The 24,431-nt window shown below is 38.2% G+C and overlaps 1 protein-coding gene and 1 long non-coding RNA gene across 3 annotated transcripts in view; one reads left to right on the top strand and one right to left on the bottom strand.

Annotated features, from left to right (window-relative positions):
- The first annotated feature begins 430 nt into the window (after nt 1–430).
- The window catches only part of LOC117679018 (monocarboxylate transporter 2-like), a 36,246-nt gene continuing 12,245 nt past the window's right edge, over nt 431–24,431 (top strand). The window contains exons 1-2 of one of the 2 annotated variants that reach the window (XM_034440608.3): nt 491–576; nt 7,559–7,818. In XM_034440608.3, coding sequence (XP_034296499.2) covers nt 7,602–7,818 — 217 coding nt within the window. In that variant the 5' untranslated portion in view covers nt 491–576; nt 7,559–7,601. Of the gene's footprint in view, nt 577–7,558; nt 7,819–24,431 lie in introns of both variants that reach the window. The other variant, XM_087887958.1, reaches the window with a different exon arrangement.
- LOC132709715 (uncharacterized) lies at nt 18,123–22,472 on the bottom strand. The gene is made up of 2 exons (XR_009620717.2): nt 22,362–22,472; nt 18,123–18,354 (listed from the first exon to the last, which is right to left on the bottom strand). It is a non-coding gene; the product is annotated as an uncharacterized LOC132709715 (long non-coding RNA).

Genomic DNA, 24,431 nt, shown 5'->3' with positions numbered 1-24,431 from the left:
TTTTCCCCCAAAAAAACTGGACTCTCTTTGTTTTTCTTCTTTGAAAATGTCTCGCTTCTCATCCAAGAAGTTCTGAACTGAGGAAGCTTCTTGGATAAGAAGCGAAACGCTTACAAACAAACAAACAAAAAACCCCCAAGAAAGTCCAATTGCCTTTTGGAAAAAGCACTTATGGGACCACCATGATCTGAATGATTGAAAATCTCCATAGAGACGCTCTTCGCCTTAATTTCTGGGGGTCCCTGCTGGTGCTTTGCCTTTGCCTTCAACGAAGTCCTCGAAAGCACAGCCAGACTTTCCCAGCCCCGGGGCAGCGTGAGGCAGAGCGCACCCATTTAAAGGCTTGCAGGCAGGGCGCGCGCGCTGACCGGGGCAAGGTTTCTCCCCCCAAAGAGGCGAAAGACCGCGAGGAGCTCGCCCTTCTTGCGTCAGATGTAGGGCCGGGGGCGGGGGGGGGGATATTCCCTGCCCTCCCCGCCTAAAACCCCGCCTATCCAGGTCTCCGCCCCTCACCCCCGAGCGCCTCGTGTCCCCAGCGCTCTCAGGCAAGACTTCTTGCCTGGCCTGAAGCAAAAGGTAAGAGCGCCCGCTCGCCCGCCGGCTCCAAAGCAGAAGCTGCGGGAGGTGGGGAGGGCTAAAAGCGCGCCAAAGTCGCTCAACTTTCCCCGCGGTTTCGAAGTCAAGGGAAAGTGGAGGAAAGCCTTTCCACAGGCGGCTGGAGCGCTTTTTAACACACGCGTGGAGCTCGGAGGGGCCGGGACTGGTGGGCGCGCGTCATCTGCCAGCGTGTCCTGTGGGTGTGCAAGAGTGCGCGCTTACAAATGTATACTCGGTGTGTCCCGAGAAACTAGGGAAAAATGTTTCGTCGTCAGCGTGGTCTGTTACCATGGCTAGGGCATTACAGAAGCTACGATTCAGCCTCTGACGGCGCCATCTGCTACAGAGTTGCATGTGCCCATCACGCTGAGGGATGTTCGGTCTAGTAGTGGTTAAGGCACCAGGCTATAAATTAGGGGACAGCGAGTTCTAATCCTGCTTTAGGCATGAAAGAGAAGAAGAAAGAAGGAGTCAAGCTATTCTCCAAAGCACCTGAGGGAAGGACAAGAAGCAATGGAGGAAACTAATCAAGGAGGAAAGCAACCTAGAACTAAGGAGAAATTTCCTAACAGAACAATTAATCAGTGGAACAACTTGCCTCTGGAAGTTGTGAATGCTCCAACACTGGAAGTTTTTAAGAAGAGATTGGATAACCATTTGTCTGAAGTGGTGTAGGACTTCCTGCCTAAGCAGGGCGTTGGACTAGAAGACCTCCAAGGTCCCTTCCAACTCTGTTATTCTATAATTGTAAAGTCAGCTGAGTGTCTGTGAGCCAGTAGCTTTTTCTCACAGCGTATCTCACAGGGTTGTCGTGGGGGAAAATAAGAAGAGGAAGGAGTATTAGATATGCTTGCTGCCCCAAGTTGCTTATAAAAATAATGAAGGCAGGATTAAAAAAAAAACAAATAATAGTTTATGCCTTTCAGCGATGCTGGTGTGGTGTTTCTTTTTCTTGACACTTGGGCAAGGAGTATTTCAGTCTGGGAAAGAGAAGGATGTGTTGGCTTTTGGGCTGCATGGTAGAAGCAGCATCGCTGAGAGGCATAAGCTGCTGTCTTGTTTTACCTGCTTAAATCTACCTGTGTGTACTAGTTTCCAAATACAGGCAACAGATGATATGCCTCTATACAGCAGTGTAGTGTGTGTAAGCCGAAACTGCAACCTGTTTTGGTATAAAACCACATTGTATGTAAAGAAAGGCAGCTTGTGACTCTGTGCATTTTTGTGTAGGTGTTCCTCCAAAAGAGTGTCAGCTCTGGAAGTACAAAATATCTTATTATTTGAGGATTATGACCTATTGATTTCAATTTTAGAAAGTAAAGCTAGAATCTGGTAGACTAGCCAAATAGTTTTAACTGTCTATGGATGTAGTCAGCTATTGCCTTCCTCTAGGATGCTTTTTTCAACTTCCCATTCTGCCCCACAAGGCTTTTCTTGGTGGTCTCCCATCCAAGAAGTATGCAGGCCCTACTTTGATTAATTTTGTGTTGTGATCAGCCACTCGCTGTTGTGTCTTACTATCCAGTTATTTATATTTAAATAACATAAATAACATGCAAGGTAACTGCAGGAAAATCAGGTCTTTTTTATATTTGCCAAACAGTTCTTTAAACATGAATATTTACAATGATATTCAGCTCATGTTTCATTTTCCTTTGGTGAAATTTGCACCGATGTTTAGATACGAGTATGAAGGAAGAAACAATAGAAGCAGCTCTTGGGAAAAGCACCAATTGATTGCGGCAGGTTTCGGCTTGATTTGCATCTTTGGTCAGTTCTCTTTGTTCAGGAGCAGTTGCCTAGAGGCTCAGAACTAGTTTTAACATGGCCTTTGGGTCGTAAGTAATAATTGATTCTGAAGTTAATTAATAGCATTTGGGTCATTCCATGTCAAGTGGTATGATTTCAAAAAAGTGCCCTGCTCGACCATGACGGATTTCGATGAAATTTTGTGTGAACATGCACACATGTCCCCAATGAACATTGGTAAAGTCTTATGTGAGCAGATGCAATACTTGCAGAGATATAGTCATTTGTGTGACCCCATACCCCAGCCTTCTACAGTATGACTCTCAGGTTCCAGCAACTTTGAGATGTAATATCTCCGGCAATATTTTGTTGAGAGAAACAAAACCTGGCCATCTTGTACAACTTTTTGTGCTCTATGAAACAAAATAATAAAAACATTCTCATGTGTGATCTCCATCTAGATAATTTGGAGCAAAGTTGGCCGAAAATATTGCGGCTCAAAAAAAAAAGGTTAAAGTTTGGCTTTTTATATCTCTGGAAGGAAAGGTATGAGAAAGTGAAACTGTGTGTAATAACTTAGCAACACAAGGTTTTCAATATAAAATTTCATCCTACTGCTTTCCAATAGTTTACAAATTGTGTGTAAAGTTGACATTTTTTGTAAACACGACAAAATTAGGGTATTTTCAGCCCACTTTTACAAAAAAAGACCTTCTGGAAACTGTTAAATCATTCTCATTAGAAAGAGCATGTTTCAAACCCCCTAGCCACATCCTTTGAAATGAATTGTTGCATTAAAAAAGCCCCAAACATCCAACTAAAGTGACCTCAAAATATAGTGGAAGTTTAGCATCCAAACTGGGGGCAGGGGGACAATTGATGGAAGTATATCATGTCATTGTGGTGCAAAACTTGTGATTTTTGAGTTTTTGAGTTCTGGTGTCATCATTTTTTCATCAAGGTAATTAGAAGTGTATGCCTATCCTCTTAACCAAGTTTTTAAAAGCAGGAAAACTTAATTTGTACAATATTTTTGTAAGGCGATCATCATTTTTAATCTAGTACTTCAAGAAAATAAAACAAGTACCAAAAAAAAAGAGTGGTGGTGGTGGTGAAATAGGTAAGACCTATAAAAAAATCTCCTTATGTTAAGATGGGCAGTAAATAAATTTAATAGATAAATAAAAATTCTATACCCTTTCAAATAATTTTACAGCTGTCTTCTTTAAACATCAGCGGTCATCGCTGAAGAAGGTGGTATGGGTTTCCACATTACTAGAATAGCAATAGCACTTAGACTTATATACCACTTCACAGTGCTTTTACAGCTCTTTCTAAGCAGTTTATAGAGTCAGCATATTGTCCCCAAACAATCTGGGTCCTCATTTTATTGATTTTGGAAGGATGGATGGCTGAGTCAACCTTGAGCTAGTGAGAATTGAATCCTGGCAGTCAGCAGAATTAGCCTGCAATACTGCATTCTAACCACTGTGCCACGACGGCTCTAGAAGATACTTGTGTGTAGAAACTAAAGCAGGAGAAGATGCATTTTGGTTTTTGCTCCTGCTTTATGGAACAGCCTTGTTATAAATGTTAGACTTGTGCCCCTATGATTCCCTTCCAGAAAACACTAAAGACTGAATTATTCTGAAGAACTTTGAAGGCTGAATATTGCCTATTATTACAGTTGATAAATTGTTCTCTTGTGTAATTTAGTTAAGATTGTTTAATTACTGAGTCTAATTATTTGTACAGTTCTTTGTTATGTTGATTACAGTTCTTTGTAGATATTATTTTATTCTTTGTGCTTACCATGATGTTTTATTGCTTTGAATAATCATCACAGCATGTCCTGATTTTTGTAAGATTTCATGAATCTAAATGAAGTTGGCAATGTTGTATCCAATAAATAAATAAGGACAAGTAGATCGAAGTAGACTATTAACAAGGTGCGGCCTCCAGTTACTACCCAATGAGGAATCCAGAGAGAGTCCCAAAGGAGTTTTTCAAAAGGCAATTGGACTTTCATTTTTTCCTTGAAGACGTTTCGCTTCTCATCCAAGAAGCTTCTTCAGTTTTTAGATCAGGAGCAGAACGTCTTCAAAAAACAAAGAAGGTCCAGTTGCCTTTTGAAAAATACCTTTGGGACAACCATGACCTGCATGACTGAGAATCTCCATAGACATCCAGAGAGAGACTTTTTTTCATGACAGTCCTTAGTGCTTGAGCAAAATCATATGTGAATGGATAATTCTTTGCATCTCTTGGGTTCAAATAAGTTGTCAATAAAAAAGAATCAAAATATTAAACCAAGAGTCACTCAGCCCAATTTTTAAACATAGATTATTTAAACATGCAAATAATATCAATTATTTTTTCCATTAAACTTAACAATTAAAAATTTTTTTAATCATACCATAGTTTTGTTTATCTGCTTTTTCATATATTTGGGGTGTTTTTTCCTGCACTTATTTAAGCAGTCCTTTTGTTTATTACAAATGAGAGAAAAAATAGAATAGAGGATCCTATTTCAATGGTCAAAGCTAGAAATGTTTGAAGATGAAGCCTGGATAACCCAGTTAAATAAGATGGTTAGATATAACAAGATAAAAGCAAGAAAACATGTAGAGCAAACTGGGGTTGTTCAATGGAAGAAAAATATATTCTTGTGAGCTGGATAGCATGATAATAAAGTGGATGCATAACTGGATTAAAAATTCTATTTAAAAAATACTTGCCAAACCCTAAAGAAGTATCAAGTGGAGTATTTAGCCCCATACTCTTTAACATTTTGTTAATGCTTGAATAAGGTAGAACAAGCGTTTATTAAATTTCCAGATTACACAAACCTGGGGGAGATAACTAATATCCTGAGAGGTAAGGCACACCGAAAGAAACCTGGGGAAGAGTAGAAAGGAGAATTAGAGGTTTAGAAACTAAGGCCCATGAAGAGAAATTGAAGAAATTGAGATGACAGGAATAGTCACTCTCCAAATACCTAAAAGTTGTTACATCAGGGGTCAGATAAAATGTTGAACAATTAAATAACAAAGGCTCATATTTTAATACAAATACCGTGTTTTCCCGAAAATAAGACCCTGTCTTATATTTTTTTGAACCCTGAAATAAGCGCTTGGCCTTATTGCCATGCGCTCAAATGCCCGATTGGGCTTATTATCAAGGAATGTCTTATTTGGGGGGAAACAGGGTATGTATAACAATATTATTATAATTATGTAAGTATGATTTAAATAACAAATAATATTAATACTATCATTACTACTTGTATTCAAATGAATGATACCCAGATGCCCCAATGTTCATGTATTGATATTGATGTATATTTTTAAAAAAATTAAAAAAGAGGTCAGATGATGTTTTCCATCATTCCATAGGGCAAGATGGAAAACTATGGACTTACAGGAGAAACACCTAGCAAGTTTAATTGCTGCAATTATGTGGATAGAATAAATCTCTGTTAATTTTGTCTGCATAAGTATGCAGCCCAATACAAAAAGAGGGCCATCAATAAGAAATCTTCCCCATCAATAAGAAATCTATGTAGCTTTCCAATGGCGAATGAATATTTGATTTTTTTTAATTAGGTACCAACACAAAGAAACAAAGTGGAAAATCATCCCGCAAACCCACATATTAATCTATGTGACAGAGCTAAAAACAAACAAACCACAAGGCATTTATCCCAAAATATTTCATTTCCCATGCTGCCGCCAACTGAGATTTCAGGCCACAGTGACAACCATGACAATGTCTTAACTTATTATAAGCCTGTCATCAGCTGGATATATTCTTCAGGACACAGTATAGAAGTAATATTTGAGACTGTGTGAGATGGTATTGAATTGGGAGGAGAGGGATCTTATTAAATTGGTTCTTGTTTTCAGGCTACTCCCTCATGAAGATTGAATTGTCAACGAGTCTTCTTTTTGGCAGAGATGAAAAAAATGTAGTCCACCTCTGGAAATTAAACTGAATTATCTGGAGCACCTTAGCGAGCTTGGAGTAGCACGCATAGCCAAAGAGGTTTTTGCCTGTCCCTGTTCTGAAGGTCTCCTTGATATGGATGGCATTTTTGTTACATCGATAGATTTTCTGTGGAAGGGTTAATTGGAAAAATAATTATTCCCAAATTTTCTATATTTTACAGTTTAACCAAGTGCATGGTTAATATCAGAGCATTAATGGTTAGGAAGCAGCACAACAATTTATTACTCATCATTTGTTTCTTAATACAAATATTTTTCAAATGTTGTCATCCTATGGGAGTTATTACCGCTGCTAATAACTTGCCTTCTTGTTCCTTTTTGTCCAGGCATTTCAATTTATTTTAAAAGCTAATGATTAATTTGTTTGCCCGATGAATAATTTCTGTGCCACTTACTTTTTATTGTATTATTATATGGGCACCTGATGTTAAAATTAGTCTTATAGGTTAATTTTTCATGCAGTTCTGATTATGTTTTAAATCCCTGGCACTTACTCATATGACAAGTTTCAGACTTGTCATGCAGGATTCATGCACTCTAAAAATCAGAGTGAGTAAGGCATTGGGTTAGAAACCTGGAGACTGGGAGTTCTAGTTCAACTTTAGGCCTAAAACCATATGGATGATCTGGGGCCAATCACTCTTAGCCTTAAGGAGGAAGAAATGGCAAGTCAAGTTTTCTGAAAAACCATAGCAAGAAAACTTAATAAACTTGTCCAGAGAATCACCTGGGATCAGTGCTGACTTAAAGGCACCATGAGAAAAAAAAAATCAGTGTTTTGTGTCAGAAGAAGGTGTTCTAATCAATCTGTTATTATGACTACAATATAGTCATTTGGGATATTATATGGGATGTAAATAGAGATATAGTATTGCATTAAAAACATGAGATGAAGTCCACAGATAAATCACTTCACATTCTTGGAGATTATTTTTTAAGATTTTGAGAATCCCAAAAGCTACATGAAGCTAGCTGAAGGGAAGAAACAATCCATCAATACCTCTCGTCAAATTCATGCTGCAGAGTAAATGTTTTCTGGAAAATAGGGTTTCTAGGTATCTCTAGCAATTGTTTTGTGTATTAAAGGAGCTGCCACAATTCAGAAATACAGTACATAGAGAGCGAAGAAAACATTATGCCAAAGTAACAAGCTAATTATGAAAATGTGTCATTAGCTTATTATGGGTGTGCACTTTGTTTTTCAGGGTTTCCAGAAAAGTGCTTACAGGAACTTAATTTAGTCTTGCCATGCCACCTCCAGCAGACACTGGTTTGGCCTATACCCCTCCAGATGGCCAATGGGGATGGGCAGTGGTCTTTGGAGCGTTCATTTCCATTGGATTTTCATATGCTTTCCCGAAAGGAATAGCAATCTTCTTCAAAGAAATCCAGGATTTCTTTGGTACATCATACAGTGAGATTGCATGGGTTTCTTCAATTATGTTGGCTGCTACATATGGTGGAGGTAAGTAGAAGAGAGTAATCTGTTGATTTGGCTTTGACTTGTAGAAGTTAAATGTTCCCAAATTAAACTGCAGACGCTATTGAAATTGGCAGGTACATTATGCTCAGTCATAGTAGTCCATGGTACTGGTTTATACCAAAATAAAATAGTTGTTCAACCAGATATTTGAATTCTTCAAATCTGATCTTATGTAATCAGGTTGGATGCAAAATGTTTCGTGTTTGCATTGCTGCAGTAGTAATTCTGGGAAACAAGTTTTATTTTATTAAATATTTTTCTTAAAAAGAAAGATTAAAATGAATATAAACTCATACAAAGTTAGAAATAGAAAAAAAAAGCTAAATGTGCAAGAATGGGAAAAAATAAAAGAAAATGAGAAAAGAAAACAGATACAAAGCATTACTTTTGATTTATTTTACAGCAGTTATAAGTACAATTATAGCTATATCTCTTACTCTGTGGTGGTCACAACATAACCTCTTTCTATAATTTATCCTGTCTAATTATCAAAACCATAAATCATAAGTGAATTATATTTTTTGTTTCATGCAAAAAGTGGGATTTGGGATTTGCAATCACCATTAACATAAATATTGTCTTTTCTCTGATCAAAGAATTCAATCAATCAGAAAGTGCCATTTTTAAAAAACTCAATAAAGTATATTAAAAAAAAAAAAAGTGCCATCAACTTCACCAACTATTCCTCCATTGTGGGTAGTGCTGAATCTTTCCATCTTTATGCATACAATAATCTCACTGCAGTTATTATGTATGGGAATAAAGTTCCATAACTTTTTTCCCCCAACTGTTTATGCATTGATCCCAAAAGAACTACTACTGCTCTCAATTGTATATTAATCTTTAAAATCCTCTGAATCAGTGAATGCATTTGAATCCAGAAATTTCAAGCATTTTTTGCACATCTTACAAACATGATGAAATGTTTCTTCTTGTTCACATTACACTATAAATTTAAAGTGCCTTTATACATTCTAAGCAATTTATAACCTGAATTATAAAGCAATATAAACCAATGATATTCTGCTCTGCAGCAATATAAGATGGATAACTCCTTTTGTAAACACAGGTCAAGTGCTATCTGGTTGCAGACATATTTGAAAAGTCCTTAAAATTTTAGAGTATTGAACTCCTTTTCTAAAGAATCACTTTGTGTTTTTGCATTGATTTTTCAGTTGCGCAGGCAAAATTCTCAACTTCTAACTAATGAATCATGACATTCACTAAGGCACTGTATCCTCATGAAAATGTATAATAGTTTATATTAGACTAGCTTGTGTTCAGTTTCTTTCCTCATCTTCACATGAGGTAGAGTTCAATCAGTTTACAGAACCATTATGAATGAGGATAATAGAAATAAAAATTTGCAAAATAGTTTCTTGTAGAAACATAAGAATTTAAAGTATTATCATCTTGCTACAGGTGACCATTCTATATCCACTGATAATACTGAAATATATTTAAATTAAATAATTACAAATAGGCATCATTTAATGGTCCTTTTCTGAATCTTTCAAAGCTGCTCTGAAGACTTAATTTTCTCATGCTTTTTACTTTTAAATATTCAATATTCTGTGTTTCCGCTAATCATTTGAACATTGAAAAAAATTACCCAGTATCATGAAGCCGCAAGATACGGGTAGATATATATTATAATTCCGTGAAAGGGAAGAATGCCATTTATTTTAGAGTGATTAGTCACTAATTCAGATAGGATTGCACCAATTCAGACAGAATTGTAGGGTTAATGTTTGATGAAACATATTGTCATGTTAGTGCTCTTCAGAAATTTATGCTGAATACCGCAAACTGGATCAATATCGTTTCATGTATAAATAGGCTGTTGCGTGTATAAAGCATGTAAAAGAATAAAGGGTGATATGTATTTTATTCCTCCTCCCTCCCCACAAGGACTTTTACTCTGAGCCAATGACAAGTAGCTGTCCTTGAAAGTAGATTTCCCTCTGCAGTATTTGTGTTGTAACAAAGGGTCAAAGAACAACAAATTCAGATCTTCATACTCTTTCCAAGTATGCTCCTATTATATACATGAGAACCCTGCTCCTTTGTCTAAGCTTGCTCTTCCTTACAGAGAGAATGGGGAAAAGTAGAACGTGGAAATTTACAGCAATTGTATTTTTAGATAATGAAGTTTGAGTGTTGGCAGTGCCTGTTGGCTTGAAGGACACAATGCTTTGCACAGCATAGTGTGGGTCACATATGAAAAACAGGCAGAGTCTGGACTCAAAATGAGTGCAAATTTCTGGGAAAGGCCTTGGGTTTTTAACAGGTTAAATGTGTCCCAAATACTGATTTGGCCTCTTAAAATTCTTTTAAAACTTACGGGAAAGTCCATCTTTTCAACCCCTGCCTACTTTGATGGCATGAAGGAGCTTGTGTGGCTAATTGTCAGCACTTTTTGCATACATGATTTAGAACTGATTGTGTGTTATCAAGTGTCATATTTTAACAGTCAGATCAATAGGCCTTCTCCAGAAAGATCTGTCCCCAACCTGCCCCTCCAGTTCCTGTAACTGGGAAGAGACGGTCCTTCAAATAACCTGGCCCCAAGATATGTAGGGCTCTAAAGGTGATAATCAGCAGCTTGAATTTTACACAGAAGCAAATTGACTTGACACATGTGCAAATTTGGACTTGTTTAAAACTATGCAGACCACTGTGTTTTGAGCCAGCTGAATCTTCCACATACTCTTCAAGGGCAGCCCCAAGTAGAGTGCATTGCAACAGTCCAAACAGAGATGACCAGGGCATGGGTGACTGTGGGTCCAGGAATGGGTGTATCTGGTGCACAATATGAAGTCAGGGGTTATGAGTCCGGGAGTCATGAATCCAAGAGAAGCCCCAGATTACACACCAAGTCTGTCTGGGACAGTGCAACCCCAATCACGACCAAACATGATAATGGACTTTTCCTCCTTACTGTTTCCAACTTTGCTGGAAGCTACATTCACAAGCAGCACATCATTCTTTCATGTTCTGAGAATTTCAGATTGCACTTGACTAGAAAATTAAGCATTTTTACAGTGGTTGTGATATAAACTTTGATAACTTAAGTTGTCTGCAAAGCCCCACTGAGAGTGTTTGTTCATTGATTGCATTGTATCCATTGTACTGTCTTTGCTGTATCTCTCCTGCCTTTGAAAGCAATGGCACATCTTCTTTTTGTGTCCCGAGTATAATCTTTTGACAGAAACTGCCCAATTCTAGTCCATTTCAATTCATTGCTACCTAATATGTAGAAGAATGACTTCATTTTTCACTATATTGAGTTTTCTCGTGTTCATGCTTCTTACATTCTATGTTTCCACTGTAATTCTATCTTTACAGCTTCAGATTTATTTTCCTGTATGGCAAAATCAGCACCTAGAAGTCCCAAAGGTTTTAATCTGGCTGCATCATAAATACTGTTGGCATTTTGAAAGATCTCAGGTTTTTTTCCCCCTCAGTATCTTATTGAATGCTGTCTCACCTGAGGGGTCCATCATCCAATACTGTATTGGCAGTCACTTTATATAGCAATAGCACTCAGACTTATATACTGGCCGAAGGTGTTCTACAGCACTCTCTGAGAAGTTTACAATATCAGCATATTGATCCCAACAATCTGGGTCCTCATTTTTACCAACCTCGGAAGGATGGAAAGCTGAGTAAACCTTGATTAACAGATTAACAGAGTTGGAAGGGGGCTTGTAGGTTATCTAGTCCAACCCCCCGCCCAAGCAGGAGAGCCTACACCATTTCTGACAGATGGCACTCCAGTCTCTTCTTGAAAGCTTCCAGTGATGAAGCTCCCACAACTTTTGAAGGGGAAGCTGTTCCATTGGTTGATTGCTCTCTCAATTTCTCCTTATTTCCGGGTTGCATCTCTATCCATTATTCCTTGTCTGGCCTTCAGGTGCTTTGGAAAATAGCTTGACCCCTCAAATATTGAAACACTGCTATCATGTCTCCCCTGGTCCTTCTCTTTACTAGACTAGCCATGCCCAGTTCCTGTAACCATTCATCATATGTTTTAGCCTCCAGTCCCCTAATCATCTTGATTGCTCTCTCTGCACTCTTTCTAGAGTCTCACCGTCTTTTTTTATAGTGTGCCCATCAGGATCGAACTCTGGGCTGGGGGCAGAGTTTAGCCTGCACCACCAGACTTCTATGTTATATTGTCTGTACATATAAGATTTCTTGATCAATTAAAAGAGTGTCTTTTCTTATACAGTATGAAATGAACCTTGCTATTGTCACTAAAGGGATCACCTGCTTCTGGCATCTTCCTATATTGCTGCCATCTAACAGGGCTGCCTGCTTCTTTAGTTGGGCAGCTGGAAAGACCTTAATGCTCTCAGATAACGTTGTTGTTGGGTGTGTGTGTGTGTATATATATATACATATACATACATACATACATACATACATACATACATACATACATACATACATATATATATGTTTTCTGAGGTTTTCGCGGGTATTTGTATGTAGGTCTTTGGTTATTCGGGTTTTCTCCCACGTAAAATTGGAAGTGTCTTGGCGACGTTTCGACGAAGTCTCATTCGTCATCTTCAGGCTGGTGTTTTCGGCTTCATGCTTCTAGGAGCAATGTGAGATCGCAGCTGTTTCTTCCTTTTAACTGCTAGTGGGGGTGTGATACATACATACATACATACATACATACATACACACACACACACACACACACACACACACACACACACACACACACATATATATATATATATATGGCATATATTCTTGGCATTCTTCTTTCATCCCTTCCCCAATGATTAGCTAATATAGCAGAACTTAGGGGGCTGGTTTATATCACTGTTGGTGATTTGCTGCACATAATCACTTTTAGCTGCAGTCCTAGACTTCCTGAGGAATGTTATACATTCAGGTCCCATAGCATTCTTGACCATTGCCTGTATTGCTGTCAGGCTACATTAGCATTAAACCAGAAATGCTGGAAGGAGCGTCAACAGGAAAAAAGGAAAAACCCAGAGAGACAGAATTGAGTACAACCTTACTAATATGCCTCCTGTTATTAGCACTTTGGATCCAGCTGACATGCTTTGAGTACTTGGACGATCAATAAAACATAGTTTATGTAAATAGCAAAAGTAGGTTACATGATTTCTGGTTTTCCAAATCTCATAAATATCTAGAAATTTCCAATACCTCTAAAGGAGAGTTCCCCAACCTTTCCGGGTTGGCAGCCTGGAGAGGGGAAAGAGGCACACCTGTTATTCCTGTGAGTAGGGCTGTGAGTGGCCATGATGCTTGTGTGAGTGGAGCCATGAGCCCCCAAGATGTTCCTGCAAGTGGGGCTGTGCGTGTGCTTACCAACCAGCCACTGACAGGTTGGGAACCCCTGCTCTAGAGGTCATCTGATGGGGGAGGCATGTCCACTTCTGTGACTACAGGTACCCCTAGACTTAACAACCATTCATTTAGCAACTGATCAAAGTTACAATGTCACTGTAAAATATGATCTATAACTGGTCCTCACACTTACGACCATTACAGTATCCCCACTGTCACTTGATTAAAATTTGGGCGCTTGGCAACTGGCATGTATTCACAATGACTGCAGTGTCCTGGAGTCATGTGATCACCTGTTGCGACCTTCCCAGTCGCCTTCTGACAAGCAGAGTCAAAGAGAGAAACTGGATTCGCTTAATGACTGCATGATTCACTTAACAACTGTAGTGATTTGCTTAACAAACATGACAAAAATCTCAGGTGTGAATCATTTAACAACTATCTTGCCTAGCAACGCAAACTCTGATGCCAGGTGTGACCCTAAATAAAGGACAACCTGCATCTTTGAATGGTTTGGGTGTGGAGACTGGGGAGATCTTGCGATGTCTTTCTTATTACAGTTAGCACCTTCCCCCATTGCTCATGTGGTTTTATAGCCTTTAATTATTATATTTCCTGTTTCTAAACTGCCGATCTCCTTCAGAGGGGGTTATAGTTTTGTAAAAGATGACTGCTTTTATAAATGTATTGGTTTTTCTTTTTAATTAATTGTCATACATTGCCCAGAATCACACTTTTGTAAGGTGAGCAGCTGTACAAACATACTACATAAATTTGAAAAATTAAACATACATGTTAGAAATAAAAAACAAAAAGTCCTGTGACAATGACTTACAAATTTTAGATCAAACTTTTCATTATAAATAACCAGCGAGTTTCTGCTTGCTCTTCCCTGAACAGTTTCCCATCATGTGCCTTTTCTTAACATCAGATATCAAACCATAAACCATCTTAATTCTACATAAAATGAAGACAGAAGGGGATGCCTCATTATTGATAAATTTCCATCTGTATAGGAATGACTATGCAAAATATTAACATATTTCCATCTGCGTAAAACTGAATATGCAAAGTTGTGGTACAATTTTTCAGTAACAGACTTCTTTAAGCAATGAAAATATTTATTTCAGATAGATTATTTGGGAGAAAAATAACTTTGATAACCAGATGTTGTGTATCAGTAACATGCTTTTAGTAATGTGATTTTACACTGATTTATGTTAGCTAATGCTTGGCTGCCTTTGATATTCTGGCAATAATAGTTTTGATTGGTAGACCTCTTAAATGTGCTGTTATTCATAATTTCTTTCTGATCTTCATTAGAGAGGTTCTCTGTCATGGACAGAATATCAGCTCTGCTCAATTTTGTCTGGTGTTTGAAACAGAAGAGCTATATTCTTGAAGCTGTTTCAATCTGTAGGCATTCACCCCAAGTGGAATTTGAAATACTAATTCTCAGTTGAAGGAGAGGTAATTGTAATTAAGCATATCAAGAAATAGTAAAATACTCTGGTTAAAACTGACCAGTAAAGTGAGGACATTTGTAAAGAATTGGGAAGAAAGAAAGTAATGGATCATGCAATTTTTAAATTAATTTTAATTTTTTAAATAATGAATTTTTAATAATTAATTAATTAATTTAATATAAACATTCCATCTTCCCTTAAACAATATCTCTCTGCAATAACCATCAAGGTTTACAACAGCATTCATTACATTGATATTAATTCTCTGATCTTACAATTGTAGTATGAACATAGTAAACCTATTCATTTTCCCTCTTAATATATCTTCTAATAAGAATATAATAATAATATTAAGCAAATAATTCTAATAGCCATAATAATAATTTTTATTCTTTAAGCATTGATAAAATAATCCCCATATTATATAATATTCAGTTTGTTCTTTCTCCTTAATTGCAAGCGTTAATCTGTTCATTTCTGCACATTCTAATATTTTCCTAATCACATTATCATCAGTAGGGATCTCTTCACTTTTCCAATTTTGTGCAAATACAATTCTAGCTGCAGTTAATACATGAATAATTAAATATGCATTCTCTTTACTATAATCATGCAATTTGAAGGTTAACCTGAATTCAAAAATTATACACTTCAATGTTTTGCTACTTAAAATGAGACAATTACTTTTAGTTCCTAGAAAAAGGCAGGTAACCTTTTTCTTAGGGTTAGTTTATAAGTTTGGAATCTAAAGAATACATTGTGAATGTTATTTTACAATGTCTATGGACGTTTTCAATCATCCAGGTCATGGTTGCCCCAAAGATGTTTTTTCCAAAATACAACTAGACTTTTAAAAAATAAATATTTAAAACATTTAGCTTCTTATCCAGGAAGCTTCTTCACTTCTAACTGACTGGAGGGGAATGGAAGGATTTATATTTTTTGCAGTCATCTGGTCGTTAACACTCTTCTGTTTCAAACGGAAGGATAAGAGGCCATCTATGTCAAAATTGAACAGTCTTCCCTCAACAGAGGGGGAAAGATATTACACCATCTGTTTGCAACACAATCCTTTCAGCAGTCCCAAGAAGGTTTCATACCTATTTGCACTCTGATTCAGGTGTCTTTGAGGATGCAAATAAACCTCCAAGTGACCTCAACAATTCTTAGAGAGCTAATGACTGATTCTCAGAATGCCAACAACCAGATGACTGTAAAAATGCAAATCCTTCCATTCCCCTTAAATCAGAATTGAAGAAGCTTCTTGAATGAGAACTGAAATGAATAGAATAGAGCTGGAAGGGATGTTGGCGGTCTTCTGGTCCGGCCCCCAATGATGGAGCACCCACAATTTCTGAAGGCAAACTATTCCACTGGTTAAATGTTATTACACAATGGCTGCCTGGGGCAAAAATGGAGTGTGATGGAATAGGCTTGTCTGCTTTCAAAATGGCTTCCATAGTGATGAGACCCAGACACATTTATTTCCCAGAAGCAGCTCTCTGAGGTTGATCCCCATTGCTCTTAGTCCACCTATCCAGGAATCTTTCTGCCCCTCTTCCAGAGGTGGGCTCCAGCAGGTTCTGACCAGTTCTGGAGAACCGGTAGCGGAAATTTTGAGTAGTTTGAAGAAGCGGTAGTAAAAATTCTGACTGGCCCCGCCCCATCTATTCTCTGCCTCCCAAGTCCCAGCTGATGGGGAGGAAGTAGGGATTTTGAAGTTCCTGCTGTTCCTCTGAAATTAACTATACATTTGTTTCAATCTACAGCAAGCTTAATGATGTTTGTTGACCAGGGCTACTTTCAAATAAAACTGTAGACTTTCCCTGTAAAGTAGTACTTAGGTGTTTTAGGAATGTGCTTTTATTAGGACTGTGCTGTGCTTTGGATTCCGACAAAAAGGAATATAAATAGAATCCATCTCTGCAACATCTTACCCCAAACCCATTTTTTCTAAGGTTTGCAGCAGCAGTGGAGGGCAGCCTATAGTCTTGGGAAAAGTTGTAGCTATATAATTTGTTGCAGACCATAACAATCACAATACATGAATATATCAGTAAAATAAGCAACAGTGGTTTTGCAAGTCATACTACAGGGCCAGATAAAAGGACTGGTTTTTGCTAATTTTTGGAAAACTCTGTGGGGTTGTCCTAATTTCAGAGTGCAGATTGCCCACAGAAAGGGAGCTTTAATAGACAACATTTGCCACTATATCTCCTCTTGCTTCATACCTGATAGGTATGAATCCTCATGTGTCTGAGTCAGACAAGCAGAAAACCTCTAACGTAGCATATTAATTCATCAATCAATCAATCAATTAATTAATTAATTAAATTTGCCTGCCACCCATCTTCCCATGAAGTGATTCTAGATGGCTTACAGAATTAATATCTATGTCTTCAATATGCCCACATATGTACCGAAGTATTTGAAATATTGTTAATCTGAGACACTGTACAGATATCCTAATTACTGGCCTTCATTATTTATTCTTTGAAAGTATTGGATTAAACTCTGGAATATGAAGCTCTTTTTATCCCTGTGATATTAACAAACCCTTTCTTCAGCCAGCAGTTTCTCAACTGGTGAATCTCTGGCCTGTAGGCCATTGCACTACACTTAGGACGTTTAGTAGGTAACTGGCCTTGAATATTTTCTATATACTCAAACCTGTATAGTTTTATTACCCAACGTTTATTATAAATTGCAGTGGCAGATAGAGGAAGCCTATTCTAGCTGAGACATAAGTAAAGCCTGAGATTGTAGTTGCAACTCACGGTAGATAAGCAGATCAGTAAAGAGCACTGAAATCATAGATTCATAGAAATTAGCATCTTAAAACCAGTTTTTAGTTCCTGAGCAAGTTCCCAATGAAACATTCGCTTTTACATTTTTGGATGAAAAAAATATCCATCCACTGTTATTAGCTATTCCGTTGTCTGTGATGAAGAGATGACAGTAGCTCATTAACTTGTCAGTGACATCACCGTGTGTGTTATTTCTGCTCTACCTATTCATATAAACATTATACTACCTTATTAATAACGATTAAGTGACTTTAAATTGAAGATAAATGGCATGATGCTGGTGATATGCAAGTGCTCTGGAGCCTAAAAGTTTACACAGAAGCTAAAGCAAAGAGCTATAACGCTACCTTTGTGTAGGGGTGACTGATACTATTGTGTAAAGAGAAGCAGGCATCACCATACACGGTAACATTATCTGCCTGCTATATGTGTTTATTTATGTTCATATATTTTGATGCAGGAAAAAGAACTGTTTCCAGAAGTTATACTGAAATGTAGCCAAGTATCTTTATAGAAGAAGGAAGAAAGACAGATAAGAAAGGGATTCTTTCATTCTCCCCCCTCTATCTCCCTCCCTCCCCCTCCCCCTCTCTCCCTCCCTCCCTTCCCCTTTCCCTTCCTCTCCCCCCACCTCTCTCAAAGGTGAAAGAATTTCCTTTGGGGAAAAACCAGTATGTGTATTTCTATTATTTCTATTTTATTTAGTATAACAAAATAAATTACATTCTTAAGAAAATTACATTTTCTATACCACAGTTATCAAACTTGCTGTGTCATGTTGCCATCACGTGACGTTTCGCAACACTTTCCCCATTTGCAGAGCAGGGGTGGGCGTGGCCTGCGCGCCATGAATCCGGCCCATGGGCCGCCAGTTTGACACCCCTGTTCTATAGGGTTCCAGCTTTCTCCTATAACAGCCAAGACATGGATCACAAGATTACATAATACGTGTCATAACAAGATTACATAACATAATACAAAAAATACATAATATGTTTCTTGTAAGGTTCTGCAGTATATTTGAAATATTTCTTTTTAAGGTTGAACTCTCCATGGTGCCCTCTGAGCTTCATTATTTGCTTGCAGATGTTTCATTCCCTGACTACATTAGGGAATGAAATGTCTACAAGGAAACAACCAAGCTCAGAGGGCACTGTGGACTTCACAGTTCAACCCTGAGCTACATATATTCTCTTCTATTGGAATTTCCAGAGACTGGCAAGTGTACCATTCTGCTCACAGAAATGATTGCAATAGTCTACCTTATGTAGAGACTTGCCCACAAAGAAGTTTCATATGATGATCTCATTACCAAGGAAGATTGGAGTTGGACAGAGGAAGAATTATATCTTAAAACCAATCCTTGCATCAACTCTTTAGTAACTTCTTAAACAGAATGCATCTCTGGAAAACCTTTTGATAGAAATCAAATACAAATGCTGGAAACACGTTTAGTCTGATCAGGCAAAAGACAAATTCAATTATACACAAATACAGAAATTGGGTTGTATGGACCCAGAAGAGAGTTCAATATGATAAAGCTGCTAATACAATAATATTTGCTCCAATAATTTTAGTAGAATGTAAATAAATAGTTTACAAAATATAAACACGGTGTAAATTAAATAATGCATTAGTTTAATCGGAAGACTGCAAACATGTTCAGGAACTGGAAGGAGCCATGCAAATCTTTTATCTAAGATAGAATATTTATGATGGAAGTAATTAAAACTCCCACATTACAACTTAGTGTAATGTATGAATCCGAGTCAATAATTTAAGCAGAACCTTGAGTGAAGTTGAAAGCATGATTCGAAAGAGGATGTAATGGAATGCATAGATAACTTTGAGGAAAGGAGAGAGGAGATGCTGCCTAGGAAACGATCAGATAAGAGAGGCAGGAGGTTTTAATCGCAAGTGGTTTAACAGTCAAAGAACGAAACTTAGGAAAGTCCGTCCTAATGGGTCCAGCAATTACAGTAAATGTGGCAAGTAGGACATTTGAACTTTCAAACTTGCAATAGTCTGTTAATGTAGCCTTACAACAAAATAGATATGGCTCATCTACTCGTCTTTCCTGCCTGACTTATCCAAGAAGGCTGACATAGGTAGAGATAAAATAATAAATATTTGGACAAGGAAGCAAAGCCTATCCAAGTCAAACAGCCAAGGAGCCATCAAGACTAATCTGAGGTTCCAGAATGGAGTTCAGCAGCAATTAACTATTAGTGTTCTATTAAGATTTGGTAACCATTTTATTCTCAAGACCTTTAGAGTAGCATGTATGTGTTGAATTCTGGGATTCCAGAAGGGTATGGCTAGCTGATGAGAGCTAAATAGCTTGAAATAGATCTATACTTGTTGTTGTTAGTTGCGAAGTCATGTCCAACCCATCGCGACCCCATGGACAACGTTCCTCCAGGCCTTCCTGTCCTCTACCATCCTCTGGTGTCCATTTAAGCGCACGCCTTCTGCTTCAGTGACTCCATCCAGCCACCTCATATACTAGTCTCTATACTAGTCTCCCTTTATTTCTTTGTTGGCAAAACATAAATTTAACACAAAAATAGTTTGTCGCGAAAGCAACTGCCTATGAAGGTTCCTGGATTGGGGCTGAAAGGCGAAAACAGAAGCAGTATGCTCCATCCCATAATTGGGTAGACCAGGTTGCCCTGATTAAAAAAAAACACCCCAGTAATGGTATCAGCTGAGGGGAAGGAACATAACACTGAGACTTAGAAGCTGCTGAACAGAGATTCTTTTCTGAATCAGTGATTTTTGCAAACACAGAGAAGGCATTCCAGCTACAGTATACTTATTCACAGGTCAAATATCTTTGTAGAAACTTTGTTCTCACTCACCTTTGTCTATAAGAGAGGCCAGAGTGATGTTGTTTGCATAATTGCTTAGGTAATACTTAAAATGGATTAGCAAAGGGTACTTTATTTTGTAACAGTTTTTCCTCAGATTCAAGAATAGATTCAAAATATACATCAAGAAAAAAAATACATTAAGAGATTGCTACCCCCTGGTTTGCAGCCATTTAAAAATGTTTTAGTCAAACTGTTTTAACAGTGGATGAGTGAGTTACTGAATGACAACACTTTATTAAGCTACAGTGCCAAATCAATCAAGATTAATGATGTGAAACAAGCTACATGTGCCATTTCTAAAGCAGTACAGGTCCTTCCTGTTTTCCCTGTGCCAAATCAAGAACAGTTCTATTAAAACAACTTCCTTTTGAATGTACAGCTCAAATGATACGGTGAGATGAGTCCTCCAATCCTTGAAGATCAGATGGAATTGTAACCCAAGTTTCAAGCCCCTGAACAAATTGGAAAAAGTTCTCTCAACACAGCAAAGTTAAATAAACTAGATAAGAAAGCCATTTTAAGCAACTAATTGCTCACTGTCAGTAGGAGTTTTCAATGATTTCTAAAAAATCTAGCTTTTTTTTTTCCTACTGTTTCTATGACCTAATAAACTCCCCTTTGTTTTGTATCTCTCAGACTTGGTGCCAAGTGTCAGTTGGTATCTAAAATAGCTATCATTCCTGCTCTGGCAAATTCTAAACTCTCAAAGTCAGTCCTATTCCTCTACTAATGGCATGGAAGGGAAGTCCTGTTTAGGGCAATATTGTAAATGGCACTTGAGAAACACCATATATTATGCATCAGGAAGTCATCTCTGTTGTCATAGGAATGGATTCTTGGCTCATCTCATAGTTCTGTGATCCATTGTCAGAGCATACTGGCTCACTAAATAATATGAAAATGAAATGCAAATGTTCAGGTGTAGCAGCATTGAGAGTATATTGATTTAAAAGATTTGTATGCAACCAGCTTCCACAAAATCTGGGCAACTAATAATAAATATTTTCAAACAATGAATTTATAAAACTATAACTATTTTCCCCAAATGGAAAATTGTTCTTCAATTAATCATCTGTGTACTTTGGCTTAGCATGATGTGTGAATTCAGCCATTTGTGGCGTATTCATTATACTATTATTAAAACAAGTGATGGCTTGTCATGATGTATGAACCCAGCCAAAATGAGCATATGATGCTGCCTTATACTCCCTTGAGCTTCATTCATTTATCCAAGGCAGGGCTCATTGTAACCTCCCTTGGTGGACATGCCAAATATTATTCTAAGAGCATTTGGCTATATGTGCACATCACATTTACCCATCGTTACAGATTTGAACTTCAGGAGTTTATGCAGTATGAAAATACTCAAGGGAACCCAGAATACAGATAACCTTCAAGTGTTTTATTAATTACAATTGCTTAAGCAATATTTTCATGAAATGCATGCTTCTACTTGCTTAGTAGGGCCAAGTGATACCTGAGAATTCAAAGAGGAATGCTCTGTAGTAGTAACATTCTACTATGATCTTTCATCTACAGCTTGAAGCTTATTCTGATAATAGGCACATTCATATTTGGGAAAATTCCCTACAAAGCGAGGGTTGCCATCTGTATTGACATTAACTGTAGAGAGCAATAGAGATAACCTTGATGGGAATACTCAGAAGTTGTTACAGAAACAAAAAGGGCAGAAACATTCCTTCAGCCCTGGGAAAGGAGATAGTATCAGGAAGAGACTCAGGTTGGATCCTCCCTGACTCAATGCAGTATAAGCAGACTTCTAGCTAAAGGTAAAGGTTCCCCTTGCACATATGTGCTAGTCATTCCTGACTCTAGGGGGTGGTGCTCATCTCCGTTTCAAAGCCGAAGAGCCAGCGCTGTCCAAAGACATCTCTATGGTCATGTGGCCAGCATGATTAAACGCCAAAGACTGAATGCTGTTACCTTCCCACCAAAGGTGGTCCCTATTTTTCTACTTGCATTTTTTATGTGCTTTCAAACTGCTAGGTTGGCAAAAGCTAGGACAAGTAACGGGAGCTCACCCCATTATGCAGCACTAGGAATTTGAACTGCCGAACTGCCGATCTTTCAAACAAGCTCAGCGTCTTAGCTACTGAGCCACTGAGTCCCTTGTCCCGCATCCAGACTTCTAGAACACTGTTAATGTTCTCTCTCAAAAGAAGCTTAGCTTTAATGTTCCAGTGGCATCTGTTTCCTGATCTAGGCAATCTTCAAGCATTAACGCTTTATCTGCCATGTTGAAGTAACACACCGTAATAAATATAAGGACTTTTCTTAATTTTGTTTGGTTTGTAGAGCCACAATTTATCATTTCAAACTGTTTTTCAAGGTAGAACATACCTGATTTAGGGGTCTATGTTGATTTCTCCCCCCCCCAAGCATTATTCCCTTTGGCTTGTTATATGATGTCATAGGACAAAGGTATAAAAATATAGTGGGTGAAGTTCAATTGGATTCCTATCAATAGACCTTCTCACACATACCCTAAAAGTTCCAGACAGCAATTGGCTGCCATCCACGCAGATATATTCAATTCCTGCAAGGTTGTGGGAACACTCTCTTCTTCCAACCTGTTTAGAAAGGAAATGACTTAGAAGAAACATGACTGTGGTATATAGATACGCACACATATATAATGTGCGCATAATTAATTTTTAGAATTCACCACCATTAGATGTGATGCTGGGTATCAGCTTGGCTGGTTTCAAAAGAGATTTGGATCAAGTCTTGGGGATCTATGGCTATTAACCTTGATGCAGGGTGACTAGAAGACTGGTGGACTTCCTGTGCAGTTGGTTGGCCACTATGAGAACAGACTGCTGGACTATCCAGCAAGACGCTGCTTATGTTCTTATGCAGGAGCAATGGGAATAGAGATATGGACTACCTCCCATAGCTCTGGTTGTTCTTCAATGAATTACAAAGATCTTCTAGAGTCCAGGGATATGTATAGAAGCCATAGCATCCCCTATTCCTGGTTTTTATAAACCTACAAAAGTTTACAATTGCATAAGCATTACTCACACATTTATATTCACTTGCCTCACTCTACTCTGATTAAGTGATGTACAGGGACTGGGAAAGACAAGAGTGCCCTGTATACATAGTCGTGTGCATGTATTAGGAGTTTTTGACCTGTTCCACCTTCCTTTACATTCTTTGTCAACTGTAGTTCATCATCACAAAAGCTGTCCTTTTGTTGAACATTAGGTTACTAGGTCAAATGTGCCTTGCAAGCTACATGGCAGATAACATTCTTATCTCTGGTTCTTGACTAATGTCAAAATTGACATTAGACAAGACATTTCTTCACCTTCTTACACATACTCATTATTCTCTATGGTCAAACTTCGGTTGTTCTACTCATTTGCTTCTACCAACAATTTAAGTTTTTGTAACACCGTTATTACTTTGGTTTGTTGTTGTTAGTTGCGAAGTCGTGTCCGACCCATCGCGACCCCATGGACAACGTTCCTCCAGGCCTTCCTGTCCTCTACCATCCTCTGGAGTCCATTTAAGCTCACACCTACTGCTTCAGTGACTCCATCCAGCCATCTCATTCTCTGTCATCCTCTTCTTTTGCCCTCAATATAGCTCTTTACAGCATTGGACTTTCCTTTCACCACCAGGTACATCCACAGCTGAGCGTCCTTTCGGCTTTGGCCCAGTCACTTCAGTCTTTCTGGCGCTACTAGTATTAGCCCTCTGCTCTTCCCCAGTAGCATATTGGACACCTTCCGACCTGAGGGGCTCATCTTCCAGCATCATATCTTTTTGCCTTTTGGTACTGTCCATGGGGTTTTCATGGCAAAGATACTGGAGTGGGTTGCCATTTCCTTCTCCAGTGGATCACGTTTTGTCACGTTTTGTAACTTTGGTTTATTCAATCCCAAATCACATTGGCTGGGTTCATATAAAGCAGGGCTGTCAAACTCGTGGGCTGTGGGCCTGATGCGTCACACACTGGCCACGCCCATCGTTTTAGCGAAGGGGGAAAAGTTGCGATACGTCATGTGATGATGTGTCATCGTGAGTTGACACCCCTGATGTAAGGCATTAGTCTAAAATGTAGTTGGTGTATATTTGTTTGT

The sequence above is a fragment of the Pantherophis guttatus genome, chromosome 2 (assembly GCF_059756535.1).
Source record: "Pantherophis guttatus breed Tessera chromosome 2, ASM5975653v1, whole genome shotgun sequence".
In the NCBI taxonomy this organism is placed as follows: domain Eukaryota; kingdom Metazoa; phylum Chordata; class Lepidosauria; order Squamata; family Colubridae; genus Pantherophis; species Pantherophis guttatus.
This window is presented reverse-complemented; position numbering and strand designations above follow the sequence as displayed.